Source organism: Electrona antarctica, assembly GCF_951216825.1.
Source record: "Electrona antarctica genome assembly, chromosome: 7".
In the NCBI taxonomy this organism is placed as follows: Eukaryota; Metazoa; Chordata; class Actinopteri; order Myctophiformes; family Myctophidae; genus Electrona; species Electrona antarctica.
The window spans coordinates 58,656,546-58,679,361 of NC_136812.1; the positions used below are offsets into that span (position 1 = coordinate 58,656,546).

General features: G+C 45.4%; 1 protein-coding gene across 4 annotated transcripts in view; it reads right to left on the reverse strand.

The window, feature by feature from the left end:
* The window catches only part of szt2 (SZT2 subunit of KICSTOR complex), a 179,041-nt gene that overhangs the window by 129,016 nt on the left and 27,209 nt on the right, over positions 1 to 22,816 (reverse strand). For all 4 annotated transcript variants that reach the window (XM_079506037.1, XM_079506038.1, XM_079506039.1 and 1 more), the window contains exons 11-19: positions 17,262 to 17,391; positions 12,253 to 12,398; positions 11,523 to 11,675; positions 8,644 to 8,758; positions 6,640 to 6,878; positions 4,555 to 4,827; positions 3,724 to 3,802; positions 2,140 to 2,228; positions 1,559 to 1,733 (exon numbers count right to left, since the gene is read on the reverse strand). In XM_079506037.1, coding sequence (XP_079362163.1) covers positions 1,559 to 1,733; positions 2,140 to 2,228; positions 3,724 to 3,802; positions 4,555 to 4,827; positions 6,640 to 6,878; positions 8,644 to 8,758; positions 11,523 to 11,675; positions 12,253 to 12,398; positions 17,262 to 17,391 — 1,399 coding nt within the window. The remainder of the gene's footprint in view (positions 1 to 1,558; positions 1,734 to 2,139; positions 2,229 to 3,723; positions 3,803 to 4,554; positions 4,828 to 6,639; positions 6,879 to 8,643; positions 8,759 to 11,522; positions 11,676 to 12,252; positions 12,399 to 17,261; positions 17,392 to 22,816) is intronic.

Genomic DNA, 22,816 nt, shown 5'->3' on the forward strand with positions numbered 1-22,816 from the left:
TGTCTCGTAAGGGCTGTGACGTCACAGCTTGGAGGGGCACGTGAGGACGGGTGCGTTCTTCAGTGATTTGAAGGGAGTTTATTAGGTCTCCCATAGTGAATTGATTCACGAGTAGACTTTAATATAACTGGAGGTTATGCAATAACCATGGTTATATAAAGGATATGAGTGAATCAATTCACCAAAATACCCTTCTAGCTTGTTAACGGCAGAAGGAGAAAGTATTACCGAATGACGCCTAGACGACAGCACAGGTATTTATGCCCTCGGGGGAGGGACTTGCGCTGCGTCATGACGTAAAAGCCTGTTCTAATATCATTAGAACGTGAGTGTATAGATTTTCTTCTGTCTTACGTCCAAGAATGGACATAACCCATAGTGAATTGATTCACTCATATCCTTTATATAACCATGGTTATTGCATAACCTCCAGATCTACAAGCTCACGAGCTCAGATCTACAAGCTCGCTACGAGCTTGTAGATCTGCTATTTTAGAAAACTCGTGAAAATGTGGCGCAAATCTTTGAATATATATTCTTTCACAGCTATTGTTATTTTAACTCAAAAGTTTTCTTCTGGCGGGTTCCTGCAAGAACATATTTTCAAATGGGAGTCGCGGCCAAATGCATATAATTTGGGGGGTCCGTCCGTGACATGAAATAATGTGAGAACCACTGATATAGAAACATAGGATTTTAATCTGGTTGACCGCCAGCATTAATTAATCTATCTATCGTCCTTACTTTGAAGAGCCAAATGTCCGTAACCGGATGTTAGAATGACAAAATGCTGTTGTGCTGTAGACAAAAATGCTTGTTGTTCTCTTGGTCGGTGGTGGAAAAACCCGACTGTTGTTTTCACCAGAAATGACATTCATTGCGCCGATTTGGAGATATAGGCCTTTGAAAGCAGCACATAGAGTGCAAGTGGATGCGCGCGCATCTTCAAAATGGCCACTGTCCCACTTTGACTGTTATGCTAACGAGTGGCAGCTAACGATTAGATCGGATCAAAACATGGATTAAAGAATATAAACCCTGGAAAACGTAGCCTATACGGTTCTGACAGGCTAGGCGATTAATTTAATCCTACGGTTACTACGGTTCTGGCGGGCTGCGTGTTAACCCATTTTGGGGGGGGGGGGGGGGGGGGACCCCTTTTGGTGTTTTAAGCACTATGTTATACTTTAGCTATTGAAAAATAGCAGATCTACAAGCTCATAGCACGGCACAGAGTGCCACGCTACGAGCTTGTAGGTCTGCTATTTTTGAAAAACAGTGAAAATGTAGTGCAAATCCCTTGAATATATATCCTTTCAGAGCCAACATTTTTAACTCAAATCTTTGCTACTGGGGGGGGGGGGGGGGGGGGGGGGGGGTCCCTGGAACAACATATTTTCAGATGGGGGGTCGATGGCCAATTACAGATAACTCTTGGGGGTCCTTGACATGAAAATGTTTGAGAACGACTGACATAGAAACATGGGTTTTTCGCGAAAACTGTCACTTTCAGGGTGAAATGGGTTAAAAGGAATAACACGCTGGTAGTGGTACGCACGGCTTTGGGGATGTCCTGGTAGGGCAGTCCCTGGTAGCTGGCATGCTGCCCCGCTGCGTGGCCGTTACACACGGTGCCACTCTGCGGCTCCACCCAACACTCCGTCACCAGGCTCAGCTCCGTGTCCGCGTCTACCGGCTCCACGTCAGTGTCATTGTCATCGTCCGTGGAGAAGCTGTGCACGCCGATCACACACGCACACACACATACACACAAACACACTGGAGATTACTGTCATCAATGTGACTATGTGCAATTTAAGGACACTAGAGCGGTGCCCGGCTGTAGAGAACCGAGTCGGTAACGATGGAAGTTGGAGATCCATGCCCCACGCGGGACGCGGCTATGCAAATACTAGTTTTTTTTTTTTAACAGGTTTCTGAACTGCCCACAGCCCTCTTATGAGACAGAGACAGTGTAGAAAAAAACATTGTGGCATTTTATTACTGAGAGTTCAGATTTTATTCTCTTTCTATAGGCATTTTATCATGAACACCAAATATATGAAGATACATTGAAAAGTAGTGAAGTGGTCCCCCACAGATTTTGTCAAAGCAATAACAAGATGAAGTGTTGCTGACCTGTCTTTAGTGGAGGAGGAGTGAGGAGGGAACAGGATGTACTGAACGATACAGGTGTGACTCTCTCGGTCCTCCTCCGCTGACATCCCCTACGCACCGCCAATCGTTCCAAAAAACAAGCAGCAGAAGAAGAAAACATCAATGAAAGCAGTGGTTCTCAAAGTGCTAGCTAAAATACAACCACCCAAATTGCGAGTCAGTGTCAAAACCAGTGTTGACTTTGTCGACTAAAACTAAGACGGAAAATGTTCGTCGACTACCTTTTTTCACTGAGGAAAACTAAATGGAAACAAACAAACAACGACTAAATATATTGACAATTTCGTCAACAAACAAAAACTAGACAAAAATGTTAGGAAGGGACTAGTGGACAAGAGACCCAGAATAAGTCATTTTAGTCATTAGTTGCATGCTGAAAATAGCAGATCAACAAGCCCACGTTGTGAGCTTGTAGATAGGCTATTTTGTCATTACGACGGCATCAAGGCCCACCAAAACACATTTTAGTCGACTAAAACCGTATAATGTTTAGTCGACTAAAACTAGACTAACAGTAAAACTAAAATGTGACTAAAAAAATATTTAAAAACTAAAATATAAATTTGCTGCCAAAAACAACACTGGTCAAAACCAAGTGTGGGAGGGGGTTTGAAAACAAAAACACTGCGAGAGCAGGCAGGCACGTCAGCTGCACGTAGTTGTCTATAATCACCTAGCCTCGGAGACCGCAGGCATTTTGTTTTAATAAGCGCCAGCCAGCTGTCTCATAATGTTAATGTGAATGGGCTCCTCATAATAGGGGTAGAATACATTTATTTCATTGCATTGTAGTGACTCGAGTGGACTCGTGGGGGAGGAGTCCCCAGTCCCTCGGTCCGGGACCGAGTCTAGACAGAGTCAAATTACGTGCAAGACCTCGATGAGACCGTGCAGATGAAAATGTGGACTCAAGACTGAGACCGGACTACAACACTACAGATTGGTGAATCGGGACACATTATTGTCGTAAATGCCGGTACGTTTAAAATATGGGCGTAGGCGGCTTAGTGAATCCCGCCCATTATACTAGAGCGGTGCCCGTTGGGCACAACTGGCCTACTTGGAACGATGCAAGTTGGAAATGAATGCCCCACCCAGTTATTATGCATGTGTCTCTTTTATGCCCATATTTGGAGTTCTTTGTCAGGCATGCCCAAATATGGAGTCTATGCAGATGTCAGAGCATATTTGTGATGTCAGAACAGGCCAGCTCCATATATGGACCCTGGGCAGGGGGCCCTGTCCAGAGCCCGGGCAGAGGCCTTTTGTGGCGGTTGTGGACAACCGTGTGTCCGACCGACTCGAGACACCGGGCACTGAACTCCCTGTGGGGGTGTGGAACGCATTTTAATCCATTGAGACCTGGAACGCATCCATGTCACGTTAGCGTTTAACCACATTAACCATTAAATCGGTGGGGCAAACGGTTCTCGAGTTACGTGGATTACAGACGTACACACATGCATTTATAGACATAGATAATATTGATTATCGGCCAGAAATGTTGCGTGCCTAGTGGTAATCCAGTGAGATGGATGTCCATACCTTAATGGGCAGTTCCATCACCATGTTTACGATGCCCTCCCCACTGGCGGCAAAATGAAAGCCTTCCGACAGACGGATCCTGAACACAAACACAAACAACACGTTGTCGAGTCCTCCGATACTTTGGGGGAAGAGTCCTACTCGTGTTCACACTAGGGACGCAACTGTCACATATCGAATATGAACCTGCCGGTATATGTTGTATAGTAAATACATGTGATGTTTGCATCTCCTTGACATGTTTTTTTTCCTTTACCATTTGAGGTATCTTTCTGAAATTAATTTCACCCACTCACTAAACCTGAAAAGCGTGTGATGATGATAATGATGAGAATCACTTAGGTGATTCTCACTCTGATTCTATCTCGGCAATTGTTTCTATCCACTAAAATTATGTTCTTATGTAATCGATTAGTCTAAGCCCTACTTTGTCATACAATGGTGTCTTGGACAAAATTATGCTTTTTGTGACATCATTGGTCCTGGGAGGGAGGGGTGGGTAGGTAGGATTGTTTGTTTGTATTTATCTTTGTATGTTAATTATATTTTTTTAATGTTTGAGGGGCTATATTCAGCTAAAGTGTAGGTTTTCGTCTTACACAAACATTAAATTCCATTTGAAAATGAATGGAGAATTTACGCCATGTGTGTCTGAGCAAATCGGCTATTTCTGTCCTACACAAAGACACAATTCCCATTGACAATGAATGGAGAATTCACGTCATATATAGACGAGCAAATTGTCTATGTGTGTCCTACACAAAAGGATGGATAATGTACGAAAAGTCGACAACAACAACAAATCAAAAAACAAACCACGCCACTACTCACTCTGCCAGCATGGACAGGATGTGTGCGACGGCGCTCAGGGGCACGGCGGGACCGCCCTGCTCGCACTGCACCGCCCACACCCAGCGCCGGTGCAGGAAGTAGCGCGACAGCGACGCCAGCGTGGACGAGGCCGTGCGATTGGCCGCCACGCTGAGAGGCGGGGCCACCGCCGCCCCGCCCATGTGGTGGGCGGAGCCGGGGTGGTGGTGGTGGGACAGGGTCTCCATGTTGAGGATAAAGGGGGTCCTGTAGTCCGACGGCAGCTTCTCATACCTGTGGAGGCAGTGTTGGTTTTGATTTTAGTTTTAGTCAAAGTCTCTCTTAATTTAGTTTTAGTCACATTTTAGTCACCAAAGTGTTTAGTTTCCAAATGCTTCCATCATACAGTCTGGAGCAACGGAAGTTCTATCATGAGTACAATATAAAGCGGAAGTGAAGTTCTCCCCACTTCCATTTCATCTTTACAGTCGCGTACATATTATCCTAATATAAATAGAAATCATAAAAGCATAATCGTTGCTGTCGGGAGGAAACCTCATAACTCAATTTTTGAGGTTTTAGATTTGTTTTGGCATAAATCAGTGCTATTGAACACCCTTTACATCTGTGTGTTGTTTCGTTGTTATTGAACCAATGGAAAGTAGTAAAAAGTGCTTTGGACAAAACCTCTTAACTCCATTGGACCATCAAAATGTCTGCTAAAGCAACTAACTCCACCACCTCTCCCCCTCTCATGGAAGTAATTGACAATATATAAAGTTACAACACAAACTTTTATGGGACTTTTCTTAATTTCCTGAAAAATGAACATTTTGGAGTTATGAGGTTTCCTCCCGACAGCAGAGATATATAGCAGAAAAGGAAATAACGGAAAGAAAAAAATACGCTCTAAAGACATTTTAAAATATATATAAAAACTAGAAAAAGTGCCCTTCTGGGCACAGGTCTCCACCAGGAGGATAGGAGTGTGTGATGTTTGGCAAAATGTTTAGGAGTGATATAAACATGTTTGTTTTTTGCAACAAATGTCTTCATTGTGTTGAGGAAATGCAGAGTCAGATCACTCATAGCATCTCTGAGGATAGAATTCTGGATGAGCAGGACATGTGCAGCATTTTGTACCAAACGGGCCACTCCTGAAGACTTTGGAAGGCAATCTTAGCCAATCAGTGTAGAATCTGAGAAATCAAACAGACTCGTCTTGATCACATGACTACAGAGATCATGTATACCGATTTGCATGAGATTTGGATGAAATCTGTGCGACTAATATAAACAATGTGTTTTGCAGAAATCAGCCTCATGGTGGCGCTATAACCGGCAGGTGTGGAGGGATGCAGGGAAAATGTTTTTCCATGCCTCTAGGGAGTGCGCATACAAAGTTGTACACAGAACGATGCAGTTATAGGTAAAAACAGGAATTGCCCTGTTATAGCGCCACCATGAGGCTGGTTTGAAAAATAAATTGTGTCATGTCGTCCTCAGCCTAGTGGAAATGTGCGTGTATAATTTCACGGAAATTGCACACTGTGTTTGTGATTTGTGGCATTTTGTTCGAAACGGACCAATCATGTGAGCTTTGGAAGCGAATCAGGAAGGAAGATGGGAAATGGTGCAGATCCGTGTTGATCACATGACTATGGAGATAGTGTATACCGAATTGTGTGATGTATGGATAAAATGTGTACGAGTAATCTACAGAAATGTGTTTTGCCTAAATCGGCCTCATGGTGGCGCTATAACAGGCCGTTGAGGAATATTTGGGGCAGAGGTTCGTCGTTGGCATCCAGGGAGTGTGTGTGCAAAGTTTGGCATGGATCGGGCCAACGGTGCCGGAGATTAGCTGGTAACAGACGGACGGAAGGAAGGAAGGAAGGACGGACGGACGGACGGACGCACACACACACGGACGGAGTGCAAAACATACTCTCTCCCCATGCCTTCGGCCTGGTGGAGACAAATATATTTCCGTGAACGGAAATGGCAGCTTCCTTACTCGGATTACGGGAGGTGTAGTTCCAGACTCTATATAGTCTTTCGGAGATTGTGGAATAGTTGTTTGGATACGCGAGACAAACGTTATACCTTATGAGCAACTTCTCCAATGGTTTGTTGAGGACCACCACACAGGGCCTGTCGGACAGGGCGGGCTTGGGGACAGGCAGCGATGAGGACGAGGAGGACGAGGAGGACGAGGGACATTTGGACGGCGGGGACGGGTGCCCGCCCAGCAGCTTCCTCTTGGTCTTGGGCGTGGCCTCCTTGCTCTGGACGCGGTGCGGGAATCGCAGCCTGAGGATCTGCTCGCGGAGCTCGTCCACGATCTGTGTTCGGAGAAAAAAAGACAAAACAAACCGTCTTGTTTGTGCGTATAATAAGGCAACAAGTGGTCCACGCACGCACGCACGCACGCACGCACGCACGGACACTTCGACACTAACTCTGGGATCGAACTGGGGAACCTCACGGTTGCCAACCGGCAACTCTTATCCCTGAGCCATTGCTGCAACGTGCAGTGTTCCTTAGATCTGTTAAATAGCCAAATTATATATTGCAGTGGTTTTCAACCAGTGGTCCTTGAGAGGGTTCCAGGTGGTCCCAGCTAACTGATGGAGAGCTCAGAGTTGGTAACCAAATGGACCATTATTAGATCTTTAACTCTTGAGAGCGTAATAAACAGCCGGTTCATGTACTCGCGCGAGCCCATAGACTCCAATGCATTCCGTAAACGTCCGGTTGTCCCCATTCAATAGAAGTCTATGTAGAAGACCACTTCATGGGGCCATTGGACTGGCCCCATGAAGTAAACGGAGTTGTCGTAACTCTGTCGTAACTCTATGGCCCTGGTTCAACTGTAACATCTGTGCCCAGAGTCACATCTGTGTATTTTTTGTTTACTATGCTCCATTTTCATGTACTTTATTATTTTCTACCAATCTGCTACTCTATGAGATTTAGTTATTTATCTGCTGGACTATATGCCTCAAGAAGCCAGTGAGATACATGTGTTGCCAAACAAATAATTACAAAGAAGAAAAACAACAAAAAAAGTGTTGTAACCTGCCGTTTTTTTCTTCTTTCTAATTATTTGTTTGGTCCAAAATATGGTTTGTGTTGTCATGAGTTGTCACGACTCCAGTTGGCTTTGTCCGCGGCGTAACCGTCTTTAAATAAATACTTTAAGAAATGTCTATGAGAATAATGCATTGGGTTTCATTTCCTGGTCCAGGGTAGGAGGCGGGACTGCGACGCTCTATAGGATTTCTACCAAGGAGAAGGAGAACTTTCTTTCCATTTTGGATTATTTCCCCGGATGTTGGATTGCGATTAAGGACGGACTTTGCGGGACAGTGTACAGGGTGGTAAGAGGAGACTTACCACTACACACAGCATTGACTGGGTTCTATTTGGATTTATTTTTTGGACATTTAAGTTTAGTTTTGGACAGTGCCAGGACACTTGGACTTTACCCATACCTTTTGAGGCAGTTTATTTTATTTTGATTTCATTAAGTGAACATTTTGTTATTGAAAACTTTATTTTGTTTTTTGATTTAATAAATTACAGTTACACTTATTTACTGATTTCTTTAGTTATTCTTATTCTGAACTGACCCACCACCTCCATCATTTTTGCTATAATTGGTTCCTTAATTGTTATTGTTGCAACCGTTAGAATTAAGGTTCATGTTTTAGGTTGTTATTCGAGATTTTAGCTATTTTTGACAGGGGGGTTGGGAGTGGGACATTCGAACAAGTGGCAAAATACGTATTTTTTTACAAAATTGTACGGCAATTACTTTATTAGAATTCACTATAGTCCCACTAGACCCCAGGAAAGATTGCGGGGTCTATTGAATGTGAAAGGGGGAGGTGACAAACTGACAATTGAGCCTAAGACACACAGTATGACAGCCCTCTTAAAATATTATTTAGTCGACTAAAACTAGACTAACACTAAAAGGTGACTTTTCCAGGTGACTAAAATGTGACTTAAAAACCAAACGAAAACTATTCCAAAGACCATGACTAAAACTAAAACAAAAAAATTTGCCATCAAAATCAACACTGGAACCAGACCAGCACGTACCTTGTTCCGAACGTGGGCCAGCGTGCCGATGGGGAAGCCCAGCCTCAGCACCATGCACGGGGCCTTGGAGATGAGACGCACCAGGTAGAAACTGGTGGGAGGCTGCTCTGAGCAACTGTCGAGGGGAGAGACAACAATCCACAATGAAACATACACAAACCACCAGGTAGAAGCTGGTGGGAGGCTGCTCTGAGCAACTGTCGAGGGGAGAGACAACAATCCACAATGAAACATACACAAACCACCAGGTAGAAGCTGGTGGGAGGCTGCTCTGAGCAACTGTTGGGGGGAGAGACAACAATCCACAATGAAACATACACAAACCACCAGGTAGAAGCTGGTGGGAGGCTGCTCTGAGCAACTGTTGAGGGGGAGAGACAACAAGCCACAATGAAACATACACAAACCACCAGGTAGAAGCTGGTGGGAGGCTGCTCTGAGCAACTGTCGGGGGGGAGAGACAACAATCCACAATGAAACATACACAAACCACCAGGTAGAAGCTGGTGGGAGGCTGCTCTGAGCAACTGTCGGGGGGAGAGACAACAATCCACAATGAAACATACACAAACCACCAGGTAGAAGCTGGTGGGAGGCTGCTCTGAGCAACTGTTGAGGGGGAGAGACAACAATCCACAATGAAACAGACACACAACACATTGCTTAGCTTGTAGATCTGCTATTTTCGCTACTGTTGTGCAACAACTCCTGTATGACGAAGTAGGGCCTTAAAGAGGTTATGCCGTGATACCGTATGATGTCCAGTCACGCGATAAGAGTCAAACCTGCTAGATATTCAGAAACGCTCTGGAAGGCATCGTCGGCGAGCGCATTTAACGCCTGCCGGATCTTCTCGCAGAGCCTTTCTCACACACAACGGGCAACAACCTTGGCGATCAAAGTCCCATCTTTCGTCAGATCGTCAGAACTTGAATAGTTTTCATTCAGTTTTTAGGCACGTTTTAGTCACCCGGGATGTTTTAGTGTTAGTCTAGTTTTATTCGACTAAATATCATACGATTTAAGTCGACTAAAATGTATTTTGGAGGGCCTTGATGCCGTCGTAACGAAAATAGCCGATCGACAAGCTCACAACGCATCGCAGTGTGACATGTTTGAGCTTGAAGATTTGTGAGCTTGTAGATTTTCAACATAAGTGAAAATGTACTTTTGTCTTTTACTTATTCGGGATGTCTTGTCCACTAGTACCTAACATTTATTTAATTTGCTGACGAAATTGTCAAAATATCTTAGTCATCAGAGCTTAGTTTTCCTTTAGTTTCTGTTTAGTTTTCATAGGTAGTCGACGGACATTTTTCGTCTTCGACGAAATCAAGCAAAGCAAAACAAATGAAAGACCATAGACAAAAATCGACGTCCGCACCTGGAGTAGCCCTCCACCAGGACGGAGCCAGTGTTGTTTTTGGCAGAACATTTTTATTTTAGTTTTAGTCATAGTCTCTTCAATAGTTTTCATATAGTCACATTTTAGTCACCTGGAAAGTTTTAGTGTTAGTCTAGTTTTAGTCGACTAAATATCATAAGATTTTAGTCGACTAAATCTACAGTTGATTCAGTCGACTAAAATTTATTTTGGCGGGCCTTGGTGCCGTCGTAATGACTACAAGCAGATCTAATAGCAGATCTACAAGCTCACGTGTTGCAGCGCGACACGTTGAGCTTGTAGATCTGCTATTTTCAGCATGCAACCAAGTGAAAAATGACTTATACTGGATCTCTTGCACACTAGTCCCTTCCTAACATTTTAGTCTAGTTTTTATTTGTTGACGGAATTGTCAGTATATTTAGTCTCAGTCTTAGTCATCATGGCTTAGTTTTCATTTAGTTTCCATTTAGTTTGTCAGTGAAAAAAAGGTTAGTCGACGAACATTTTTCGTCTTAGTTTTAGTCGACGAAACCAACACTGGACGAAGCTGTCCTCACCTGTATATGAGCTTGACATAGGAGTAGCCCTCCACCAGGACGAAGCTGTCCTCACCTGTATATGAGCTTGACGTAGGAGTAGCCCTCCACCAGGATGGAGCTGCTCTCACCTGTATATGAGCTTGACGTAGGAGTAGCCCTCCACCAGGACGAAGCTGTCCTCACCTGTATATGAGCTTGACGTAGGAGTAGCCCTCCACCAGGACGAAGCTGTCCTCACCTGTATATGAGCTTGACGTAGGAGTAGCCCTCCACCAGGACGAAGCTGTCCTCACCTGTATATGAGCTTGACGTAGGAGTAGCCCTCCACCAGGACGAAGCTGTCCTCACCTGTATATGAGCTTGACGTAGGAGTAGCCCTCCACCAGGACGAAGCTGTCCTCACCTGTATATGAGCTTAACGTAGGAGTAGCCCTCCACCAGGACGAAGCTGCCCTCACCTGTATATGAGCTTGACGTAGGAGTAGCCCTCCACCAGGACGAAGCTGTCCTCACCTGTATATGAGCTTGACGTAGGAGTAGCCCTCCACCAGGATGGAGCTGTCCTCACCTGTATATGAGCTTGACGTAGGAGTAGCCCTCCACCAGGACGAAGCTGTCCTCACCTGTATATGAGCTTGACATAGGAGTAGCCCTCCACCAGGACGAAGCTGTCCTCACCTGTATATGAGCTTAACGTAGGAGTAGCCCTCCACCAGGACGAAGCTGTCCTCACCTGTATATGAGCTTGACGTAGGAGTAGCCCTCCACCAGGACGAAGCTGTCCTCACCTGTATATGAGCTTAACGTAGGAGTAGCCCTCCACCAGGATGGAGCTGTCCTCACCTGTATATGAGCTTGACGTAGGAGTAGCCCTCCACCAGGACGAAGCTGTCCTCACCTGTATATGAGCTTAACGTAGGAGTAGCCCTCCACCAGGACGAAGCTGTCCTCACCTGTATATGAGCTTGACGTAGGAGTAGCCCTCCACCAGGACAAAGCTGCTCCAGTCCTTCAGCAGGGAGGTGAGGGCAGAGTGCGAGATGCGACACTGGATGGTGCTGAAGCGACCGTTGCTCCCAGCCGTGTGCAGGTGTTTGGGCACGGGCCTGCACGGAGGGCACACACACACATGCACACAGACACACGCAAGCACGCACACACACACACAGTAACGGACACGCTTATTTTGGAGAGCTAAAAACCGCAACCGGATGTTACTTATGTTACTTACAGTAGGAGGAGTGCGTGTTGTGACGGACCGGATACCTGTCTCCGGCTCGGACACCACAAAGCATCACCGCAACCATCGCATACGTTTGTTATATGGACCGTCGAATAAAACTAGTTTTGACCAGAAATGCCATCTGGGACAAGGAATACGTTCTTCCCCAACCCGTCCTTGTCCAATAGGCACATTAGCAGCGAGGAGACATGGCAAGCTGTCCTTCTCACCCATTGAAATGCATGTTAAATGACGGGATTTCTCCATATAAATAATGGATCATTTCAGTAGCAAAAACTTCTTAATCTAGTCAACAAGGCCTACAGTAGGCTATGCCATACATGGGCAACTGTTAGCCCGAAGGCCACATGGGGCCCCCACCTTCACGTCTTAATGTGGCTGATCTGCGTGCGTGCGTGCGTGCGTGCGTGCAGGCAGGCATGCGTGTGCGGTGCCCTCACATGTCGTGTTCCAGGATGATGGCGATGCGGTGCATGTGCAGCCACCGCTGCCAGAAGTTGGCGTCCATGGAGAGGATGGGCTTCCAGTAGGACGCAAACAGAGACTGGGACGAGTCCTTGCAGCCACTGTGCTGCAGGGACAGCACCTGTAGTGGGACAGACAGAGACTGGGTTAAGATACGTTAATCTTAAGGACTCATCTCATTTTGGGCGGGAGCGCTACGAGCTTGTAGATCTGCTATTTTTCTTTTAATCATGAAAATGTGGCACAAATCTTTGAATATATATATTTCTTTCAGAATGAAAATTTTTAACTCAAATCTTTGCTTCTGGGGGGTCCCTGGCTGGAACAACATATTTTCAGATGGGGGTCGGCGGCCAATTACATATATTTGTTGGGGTCCTTGACATGAAAAACTTTGAGAACCTCTGACATAGAAACAGGGTTTTGTAGAATCGTCCTCAGGTCAAAATGGGTTAACATCATCTGTTGCCTCTCATCTTCTGTAATTACTGTACAAAAGCATTATTCAACCTGTTCTGTTGTACTGTTCTGCATGTTTCCACACCATATACTGCCCATGCTTAACAGAAACAAACTTTTCAGTATCACCCGCATAAGCCGTATTGCTTCTAAGATCATCGGACTTCCTACCCACACTATCTGATATGAACGATAAGGCCATCACACGGCAAGCACTTTCAATATGACATGACGCTTTTTAATCTCCGTTTCCGAAAAAGGTCCGTTTCCGTAGAAGCTTTGTCCCCTCAGCCATCAACCATTTTGGGCGGGAACCCCTTTTGGTGTTTTAAGCATTATGTAATACTTTAGCTATTGAAAAATAATAGCAGATCTACAAGCTCATAGCGTGCCACCGAGTGGTGCGCTACGAGCTTGTAGGTCTGCTATTTTTGAAAAATTGTGAAAATGTGGCACAAATCTTTGAATATATATTCTTTCGGAAGACTTTTTTTTTCTTCTTCAACGTCAGGCCTAAATGGGTTAAAACAAACTGCCCCGCCGATAGGATGGTTCTGTATACAGTGTACATGTACTGTATGATGGGATGGTTCTGTATACAGTGTACATGTATGATGGGATGGTTCTGTATACAGTGTACATGTACTGTATGATGGGATGGTTCTGTATACAGTGTACATGTATGATGGGATGGTTCTGTATACAGTGTACATGTATGATGGGATGGTTCTGTATACAGTGTACATGTACTGTATGATGGGATGGTTCTGTATACAGTGTACATGTACTGTATGATGGGATGGTTCTGTATACAGTGTACATGTATGATGGGATGGTTCTGTATACAGTGGGGACCTCATGTTTTTGTATTGTCTTGGTGTTGTGTGCTATGTGTTTTTGATGTGGGTGTTGACTGAACAGACTGTGAAGATATCCTTCGGGACAATAAAGATTAGTATTATAATTACAGCCACTGCGCTACAGGGACAGCACCTGCAGTAGGACACAGACAAGAGACTTTTAGTCATAGTCCTTTGAATAGTTTTCATTTAGTTTTACTCACACGTTTTGGTCGCCTGGAATGTTTTAGTGCTCGTCTAGTTTTAGTCCACTAAATATCATACGATTTTAGTCGACTAAATCTTAAGTTGATTCAGTCGACTAAAATGTATCTTGGCGGGCCTTGATGCCGTCGTAATATAGCTCATCTTACACTTCATCTTACACGCCGATCTACCAGCGCAGCGCGACGCGCTGTGAGCTTGAGGCTATTTTCAGCACGCAACCAAGTGTAAAATGACTTGTGTCTTTGACTTATACTGGAGTGTAAAAATGACAGCGGGGAACATGGCACGGGGTGACGGTGGCTTAGGGTTAGAGTGGTCGTGCTGCGACGCAGAATTATTGCCATCACCTGAGTGGGTCAGTCGTGTAACTTTCCAGTCGTTCAGCTGTGTATGTGTTCAACAACACAGCCATGCGAAAATAATCCTCCGCCCCTTCTCGTCCAACTACCTCCCAAATAATATAACATGTCTCAATATGACCTCCGAAAAAAAAGGATTCATGTCTGCACCTGCATACTCAAGTCATTCCACAAATTCACTCCACAAACTGGAATTACCCAGGGGGCAAACCACCCTTTTTTTTAGGAAACCTGCATTTGCCATGACCTCAAAGGTTGTCCACCAGAAATAATATCTTTGACCCCGTAGGATCACAACCTATATGGACAACCCGGTAAATTTTTTGCTGGAAATCCAATATGGCCGCCCCAATATTAGCCCCTATTAGATATAATGGGGGTTGAATAGGGCATTTTTTTTAAACTGAGGGATATTTCCACGAAACTTCACAGGTTGATCAATGATATAAATACGAACGTTTTTTGTATTGCAAGTTTCCATGAAATCCAATATGGCCTCCACAATATGGCCACCATAATATTAGCACCCAGAAAATAGGTTTGGCTCTAACTTATGAACGAGATCAGCTAGAAATGCAAACTTGGTGTCTATTTCATGGTTTCTGACCATGATAGACTCAATGGAATACCTATTTTTATTATTGGGTGTGTCTGGACCAAGGGGGCAGGCAGACTTTCCAACGTTGAAGCTCTGGGTCCTAGTGGTAGGAGGAGGGACTACAGGCGGACCCGTGGATTCATGACCGGGAAACCCCTGCAGCTGGGCTTTAATGTTGAGCGCTCGGTTGCCCTACGTCACTCAGGACCTCAAAGTTGAGGTCCTGGTAGGGACTTCCGGCAGTCTTCCGGGTGCTTCAAAACGCCACTGAGCAACTTCCACTGACATGAATAGCTGGGGGGGCGGAGCTTCGCGCCAGTTCAGTCTCTATTATATATATACTCTATGGTCTGGACCCTTATTGTGCATATTTACAAGATGGTGGCTACCCGGAATAGTGCTTTACTGCATGATTTCTACCATAATTGTTGACTGTTTTGGCAAACACAAGCAATATTATTCCATTGGCTAAGATGCATTGCACAGAAGGGACATATATTCTTGAGCTTGAATATTGTCAAAATGGCTGCAAACGTGAAAAAGAAAAGAGACATTACTTTTCCTGTCAGATCCTATTACCCAGGGGGCAAACCACCCCTTTTTTGGATACCTGCATTTGCCATAACATCAAATGTTGTCCACCAAAAAATAATATCTATGACCCAATAGGTAAATGTATATATACACAGTATATAATGGGGGTGAATAGGGCATGTGTTTTAACTGAGGGATATTTCCACGAAACTTCACAGGTTGATCAATGATATGAATACAAACATTTTTTGTATTGCAAGTTTCCATGACATCCAATATGGCCGCCACAATACTAGCACCCAGGTAATAGGTTTGGCTCTAAATTCTGAACCCGGGTGAACTAGAAATACAAACTCATGGTTTCTGACCACGAGAGACTTAAAGGTGATATAGCCTATATTTAAAATAAGTATTTAAATATTTTAGTCATCATTTCCCTTTATTAGTCACTATATTATTGTGCTGGGGTGTTTCTTTGCAGAAAGACATCCCTCTGGTTTTTTGGTTTCGTTCTACTGTTTATGTTGGCATTATGTTGACATTCATGCCTGGCAGGGACGTGCATCGCCAAGCCGGACATTCCTTCCTTCACTGTATGGATGGTCTTTCAGTGATGGGAATGCAGTCCCCTGTCCATCTACAGAGCCAGCCTGGCCTATGTCAATGAACGAAAGGCAATATCATGTAGCTGTATCAAAGGCTACCAGAAAATCTGTTCATGTGCCAGGGACCGGAGACAAGATGCAGCATACATGCACGTGCTTTTCAAAGTTGAGTTAAGCCATTTAGACAGGAGGACGATTCTACAAAAGCCTTCTAAATCATGACAGTTTTCTGAAAACCCTATGTTTCTGTGTCAGTCATTCTCAAACATTTTCATGTCAAGGACCCCCAAAGGACCCCCATATGAAAATATGTTGTTCCATGCACCCCCCCCCCCCCCCCCCCAGAAGCAAAGATTTGAGTTAAAAACGTTCGCTGTGAAAGAATATATATTCAAAGATTTGACACATTTTCACGATGTTTCAAAAATAGCAGACCTACAAGCTTGTAGATCTGCTATTTTTCAACAGCTAAAGTATAAAATAATGCTTAACCCATTTTGGGCAGGAACCCCTTTTGGTGTTTTAAACTTAAAGCATTATTATATATTTTAGCTATTGAAAAATAGCAGATCTACAAGCTTATAGTGCGGCACTCGTCTGCTATTTTTGAAAAATCGTGAAAATGCCTCAAATCTGAATATATATATATGATCACAGAGTGAACATTTTAACTCAAATCTTTGCTTCTGGGGAGGTCCCTGGAACAACATATTTTCAGATGGGGGGGGTGGGGGGGGGGGGGGGCGGAGGCATATTACATATAATCTTTGGGGTCCTTGACATGAAATATTGAGCACCACCACTGATACAGGATACATAAGGATTTTCAGAAAACTGTCGGGATTTTGAAGACATTGTTTTAAATTTCGACGTCAGGCCTAAACACCAAAAGGGGTTCCCGCCCAGAATGGGTTAACTGCTACAGTGTATAAGTGTATAGCACATGGGTTCCCAAAGTGGGGTCCGGGGACCCCTAGGGGTACTTGAGGGAGTTCCAGGGGGTACCTAGCTCAATTAGAGATAGTTAGGAACCAAATGGACCCTTATGGGTCCACTCTCTAACACAGAGAGTGTACAAATGGTCCATTTGGTTCCATTTGTACACTCTGAGTTAAATTAACAGTGGATTTACAATATAAATTGGGATACCAGAGATAGAAATGCCATTAAATCGGGGGTCCGTAGCATAATGCGTAGGTCCATGAAATTAATATGTTTCGGAATCACTGCTAGAGCCGTAAAGATCCTCCCTTATCGGGGTCACTGGCATATGTTTTCAAATGGGGGGGGGGGGGGTCCTAATAAATGTTGATTTGGGGGTCCTTGACACGAAAAAGTTTGGGAACCACTGGTATAGCATACCGGCGTTGTGGAGCCAGGGGGGATGTAGAAGAGAGGGACTCCATTCTTGGTGCTCTCAGGAATGGTGTAGTTCTCGGGGAGAGAGTTGAAGGACTGCAGGTGGACCAGCATCTGATCCGTCTGGTTGATGCTTTCAAACGACAACACAACACCACATCAGAACAAACAACACAGCAAAGATAGTATCCAATAGCCAATCTAAGCTATCACAGGGGCGTGACCCAAAATAAATTGCAATAGTAGTCGTTCGAGGACTTAACGTCCTTGAACGTCCTTGAACGTCGAGTTGACGTAAATTCAGGGGTTGAAAGTTGGGGTACCATTTAACCCATTTTGACCTGAGATCAGATTCTAAAAATGTCTTCTACATCCTGACAGTTTTCTGAAAAAGCTATGTTTCTATGTCAGTGGTTCTTCGATTTTTCAAAAATAGCAGACCTACAAGCTTGTGAGCTTGTAGATCTGCTATTTTTCAATAGCTACACCAAAAGGGGTTCCCGCCAAAAATGGGTTAACAACCTATATAAGGCTAAACATTTCAAAATCTCTTGTGTGTGACGTGTCAAACTAGGGGGTTTTCAAGATTCGGAATTCCCAAATTAACACTTTAATTGCCCGGAACTATTTAATCCATTACATTCATGCGCCCAGTCGATTTATAAACACGGACGCCTTTTCCGGACGGACCGGCCGGAAGTTCATGATGTTGTGTAGCAGCTAACAATAGCCACAGCACTCTAGAATCGATCGACAACAACGGGAGACAAGAATAAATCTATCGAGACTAGCGACTGGACCACGGAGCGCTGTCTAACACAGGATCTTTTTTCAGAAAAAGACGGGATGATTTAGATCGCGAGTTATGAACGTTTTAAGATTTTTGTTTTCATCAGCTAAACAGAGGAGGGAGTTTTTCGATGACGTTTCACTCTTGCGCGTCACCGAGGAGATCCCAGGAGGCGCATCTGGGCTATACAGCCATGCGATCTGTTCTCGTCTGGGCTATACAGCCATGCGATCTGTTCTCGTATCAATAAACTTCGTCTTTTGGACAATACTTCGTCCTGAGCGTCGGGCGTTACTAATAGAAAGGACAAAGAACTTCGTCCTGGGCGTTCGGAGTGTTAGAAATAGCAAAAAAATATATTCTTTCAATTCAAATTATAGCAAAAATAGCTGATCTACAAGCTCAAAACGTCTCACAGTGCGACACGTTAGTTGTGCTCTGGCCATAATAAATGATCAAGACTGAAAATGTAATGATGTTTTAGGCCGACCAACTGGAGAAATCACAGATTTAAGGCATTACTGTTGCTTTTATGACATTTCTGAGAATATTCATGTTTCTGGAAGATGCTTCTAAACGTGTATTCTATTGCTAGTTTGATCACTTCAAGTACTCTTTCATCTTAAAATAACTAATGACCAAAAATAGCCAATCTACAAGCTCACAAAATGGGCAGCGGTGGCTTAGGGTGGCTCAGTGGCCGATGGGAACCGCAAGGTTGCCAGTTCAGTTACCCAGGCTCCCCCAGAGTTAGTGTTGAAGTGTCCTTGAGCAAGACTCCTATGGAATCCACATGACTGAAATCAGTCGTGGCGACTGAGAACTATAACCCATGCTTACAGTACAGCAGGGCTGGGGGGGGGGGGGGGGGGGGTGGGGGGGGTGATGGGGTTGCAAAAACAATCACTTATATAAGTGGGGTTGTGGTACAAAAAGGTTCAGAACCCCTCGATTAGGGTTAGGTAGCCTGGTCAGCATTCCTTTCTGGGTCAATGATCAGGTCTGGAGCGTATGATATCGTATCGCAGAAGACAAGGTGAAAAACAGCTCCACAGCTGTTTAAACTTTGAAACTCTGCACACACACACACACACACACACACACACACACACACACACACACACACACACACACACACACTCTGTTCTTTTCGCACTCTGCCTTTCTGTGTTTTTTGTTATTGATCTGAATTTTGAATCAGCCTCCGACCGTCACCACCCGACGCAATCTCAAGTCCCTAAACCCCTCCTCCCTCTCATCCTCTATTCTCTCCTCTCTACCCTCCCTGGAGTCCTTCCCCTCTCTCTCACCCGACTCCGCAACCACATCCTTCCTCTCCTCTATCTCATCTGCATTTGACCAACACTGCCCTCTCTCGACCAGGCCAGCTCGCTCATCCCCACCGGCGCCCTGGTTATCTGAAACCCTCAGATCTGAACGAACACCTCTCAGGGCAGCTGAAAGGAAGTGGCACAAGACAAAGCTACCAGATGATCTCTCCCACTTTCACTCACTCCTCTCTGCCTTCTCCCTCTCACTAACCACTGCTAAAACCTCCTTCTACCACACCAAAATCCAATCCTGCACTTCTAACCCAAGGAAACTCTTCTCCACTTTCTCCTCCCTCCTTAAACCCCCTCCCCCCACTCAACCCTCATCCCTCACCGCGGAGGCCTTTGCCACCTACTTCGAAAAGAAGGTTGATGATATCAGTAGCTCCTTTACCCCCCTCCCCCATAAAGAAGCACTCGACTCAACCAATGCTAACCATAACATACCATGCATGTCCTCCTTCTCTCCTCTATCCCCAGACGAGGTCCTGAAACTAGTCACATCCACTAGACCTACCACCTGTCCTCTCGACCCCGCCCCGTCTCCAATCTTCCAGACCATCGCACCTGACCTGCTCCCCTTCATCACCTCCATTATCAACACCTCAGCTGCGTCCCATCTGCCTTCAAGTCAGCCAGGGTATCACCACTCCTCAAAAAACCAACTCTTGACACCTCAGATGTCAAGAACTACAGACCGGTATCACTCCTTTCCTTTCTTTCCAAAACCCTTGAACGTGTTGTCTCTAACCAGCTTTCTCTCCATCTCTCACAGAACAACCTGCTGGATCCCAACCAGTCAGGATTCAAGAAGGCACACTCCACGGAAACTGCACTCCTCGCAGTCACAGAAGCACTACATGCTGCCCAGGCTGCTTCCCACTCCGCAGTCCTGATTCTCCTAGACCTATCGGCGGCATTTGACACAGTGAACCACCAGCTGCTCCTAGACACCCTAGCCGATCTAGGCATCGGCGGGACGGCGCTGAAGTGGTTCTCCTCCTACCTCTCTGACCGGACTTACCAGGTTTCATGGAAAGGTTTGCTATCATCCCCCCGCACCCTCCAAACTGGGGTCCCACAGGGATCTGTACTTGGTCCCCTCCTCTTCTCACTGTACACTAAATCCCTTGGCACCATCATCTCTGCTCACAATATATCCTATCACTGCTATGCCGATGACACACAACTGTTTCTATCCTTCCCCCCCTCTGCCACCCAGGTAGAAGAGCGCATCACTGCATGCCTGGCTGATATCTCACAGTGGATGTCTTCCAACCACCTCAAGCTGAACCCAGACAAGACTGAGCTTCTGTTCTTCCCAGCTAAGTCCTGCCCTATGCGGGAGCTAATTATCTCCGTAGACAACGCCCTGGTAAAGTCTGTCCCGACAGCCAGGAACCTTGGTGTTGTCCTGGACAGTCAGCTCTCGTTCAAAACACACATCACAGCTGTCACTCGATCCTGTAGGTTTACACTCTACAACATACGACGAATTAGACCGTTCCTCACCCAGGAGTCAGCCCAGCTCCTAATCCAGACAACAGTCTTGTCAAAACTTGACTATTGTAACTCCCTCCTTACTGGCCTACCGGCATGTGCACTTAAGCCCCTCCAACTGATCCAAAATGCCGCAGCTCGCTTGGTCTTCAACCAGCCTAAATTCTCACACGTCTCCCCCGTTCTCCGCTCCCTCCATTGGCTCCCGGTCGCTGCCCGCACAGAATACAAAACTCTGATGCTGGCATTCAAAGCAACCAAAGGCATGGCTCCCCCAAATCTCACAAGTATGATCGTACCCTACAAACCCTCCCGCGCACTCAGATCAGCCAACGCAGGGAAGCTGGAGGTACCTTCACTAAAAACGCCGGGACAACGCTCCACACGTCCCAAACTCTTCTCCCTTCTGGCTCCAAAACTATGGAATGCACTTCCCATCACAGTCAGAACTGCAGCCTCACTCCCAATCTTCCGCCGTAGTCTGACCTATTTGACCTGAGCAGTGAGCTTTTTTTTCAAATGGATTTGGATACGAGTGAATCAATGAATAGTGACTACATAAGCATAGGCAATAAAACAAGTATTAACTAGAAAAAGTGCCCTTCTGGGCACAGGTCTCCACCAGGAGGATAGGACTGTGTGAGATGTTTGGCAAATGTTTAGGAGTAATATAAACATTTTTTGTTATTTTTTTGCAACAATTTTCTTCATTTTGTTGAGGAAATGCAGAGCCAGATCACTCATAGCATGAGGATAGAATTCTGGATGAGCAGGACATGTGCAGCATTTCGTACAAAACGGGCCACTCCTGAAAACTTTGGAAGGCAATGTTAGCCAATCAGTGTAGAATCTGAGAAATCCAACAGACTCGTCTTGATCACATGACTACAGAGATCATGTGTACCGATTTGCGTGACATTTGGAAGAAATCTGTGCGACTAACATAAGCAATGTGTTTTGCAGAAATCGGCCTCATGGTGGCGCTATAACCGGCAGATGTGGAGGGATGCAGGGACAATGTTTTTCCATGGCCTCTAGGGAGTGCGCATACATAAGTTGTATACAGATCGATGCAGTTATAGCTAAAAACAGGAATTGGCCTGTTATAGCGCCACCTTGAGGCTGATTTGGGGAAGAAATGAGTGGCATGTCGTCCTCGGCCTAGTGGAAATGTGCGTGTATAATTTCACGGAAATTGCACACTGTGTTTGTGATTTGTGGCATTTTGTTCGAAACGGACCAATCATGTGAGCTTTGGAAGGCAATCTTAGCCAATCAGGATGGAAGATGGGAAATGGTGCAGATCCATGTTGATCACATGATACACTAGATAGTGTATACCGAATTGTGTGATGTATGGATAAAATGTGTACGAGTAATCTACAGAAATGTGTTTTGCCTAAATCGGCCTCATGGTGGCGCTATAACAGGCCGTTGAGGAATATTTGGGGCAGAGGTTGGCATCCAGGGAGTGTGTGCAAAGTTTGGCATGGATCGGGCAAACGGTGGCAGAGATTAGCTGGTAACGGACGGACGGACGGACGGACGGACGGACGGACGGACGCACGCACGCACGCACGCACGCACGCACGCACGCACGCACGCACGCACGCACGCACGCACGCACGCACGCACGCACGCACGCACGCACGCACGCACGCACGCACGCACGCACGCACGCACACACACACACACACACACACACACACACACACACACACACACACACACACACACACACACACACACACACACACACACACACACACACACACACACACACACACACACACACACACACACACACACACACACACACACACACACACACACACACACACACACACACACACACACACACACACACACACACACACACACTCTCCCCATGCCTTCGGCCTGGTGGAGACAATAATAAGTGATAATATTATTATTTA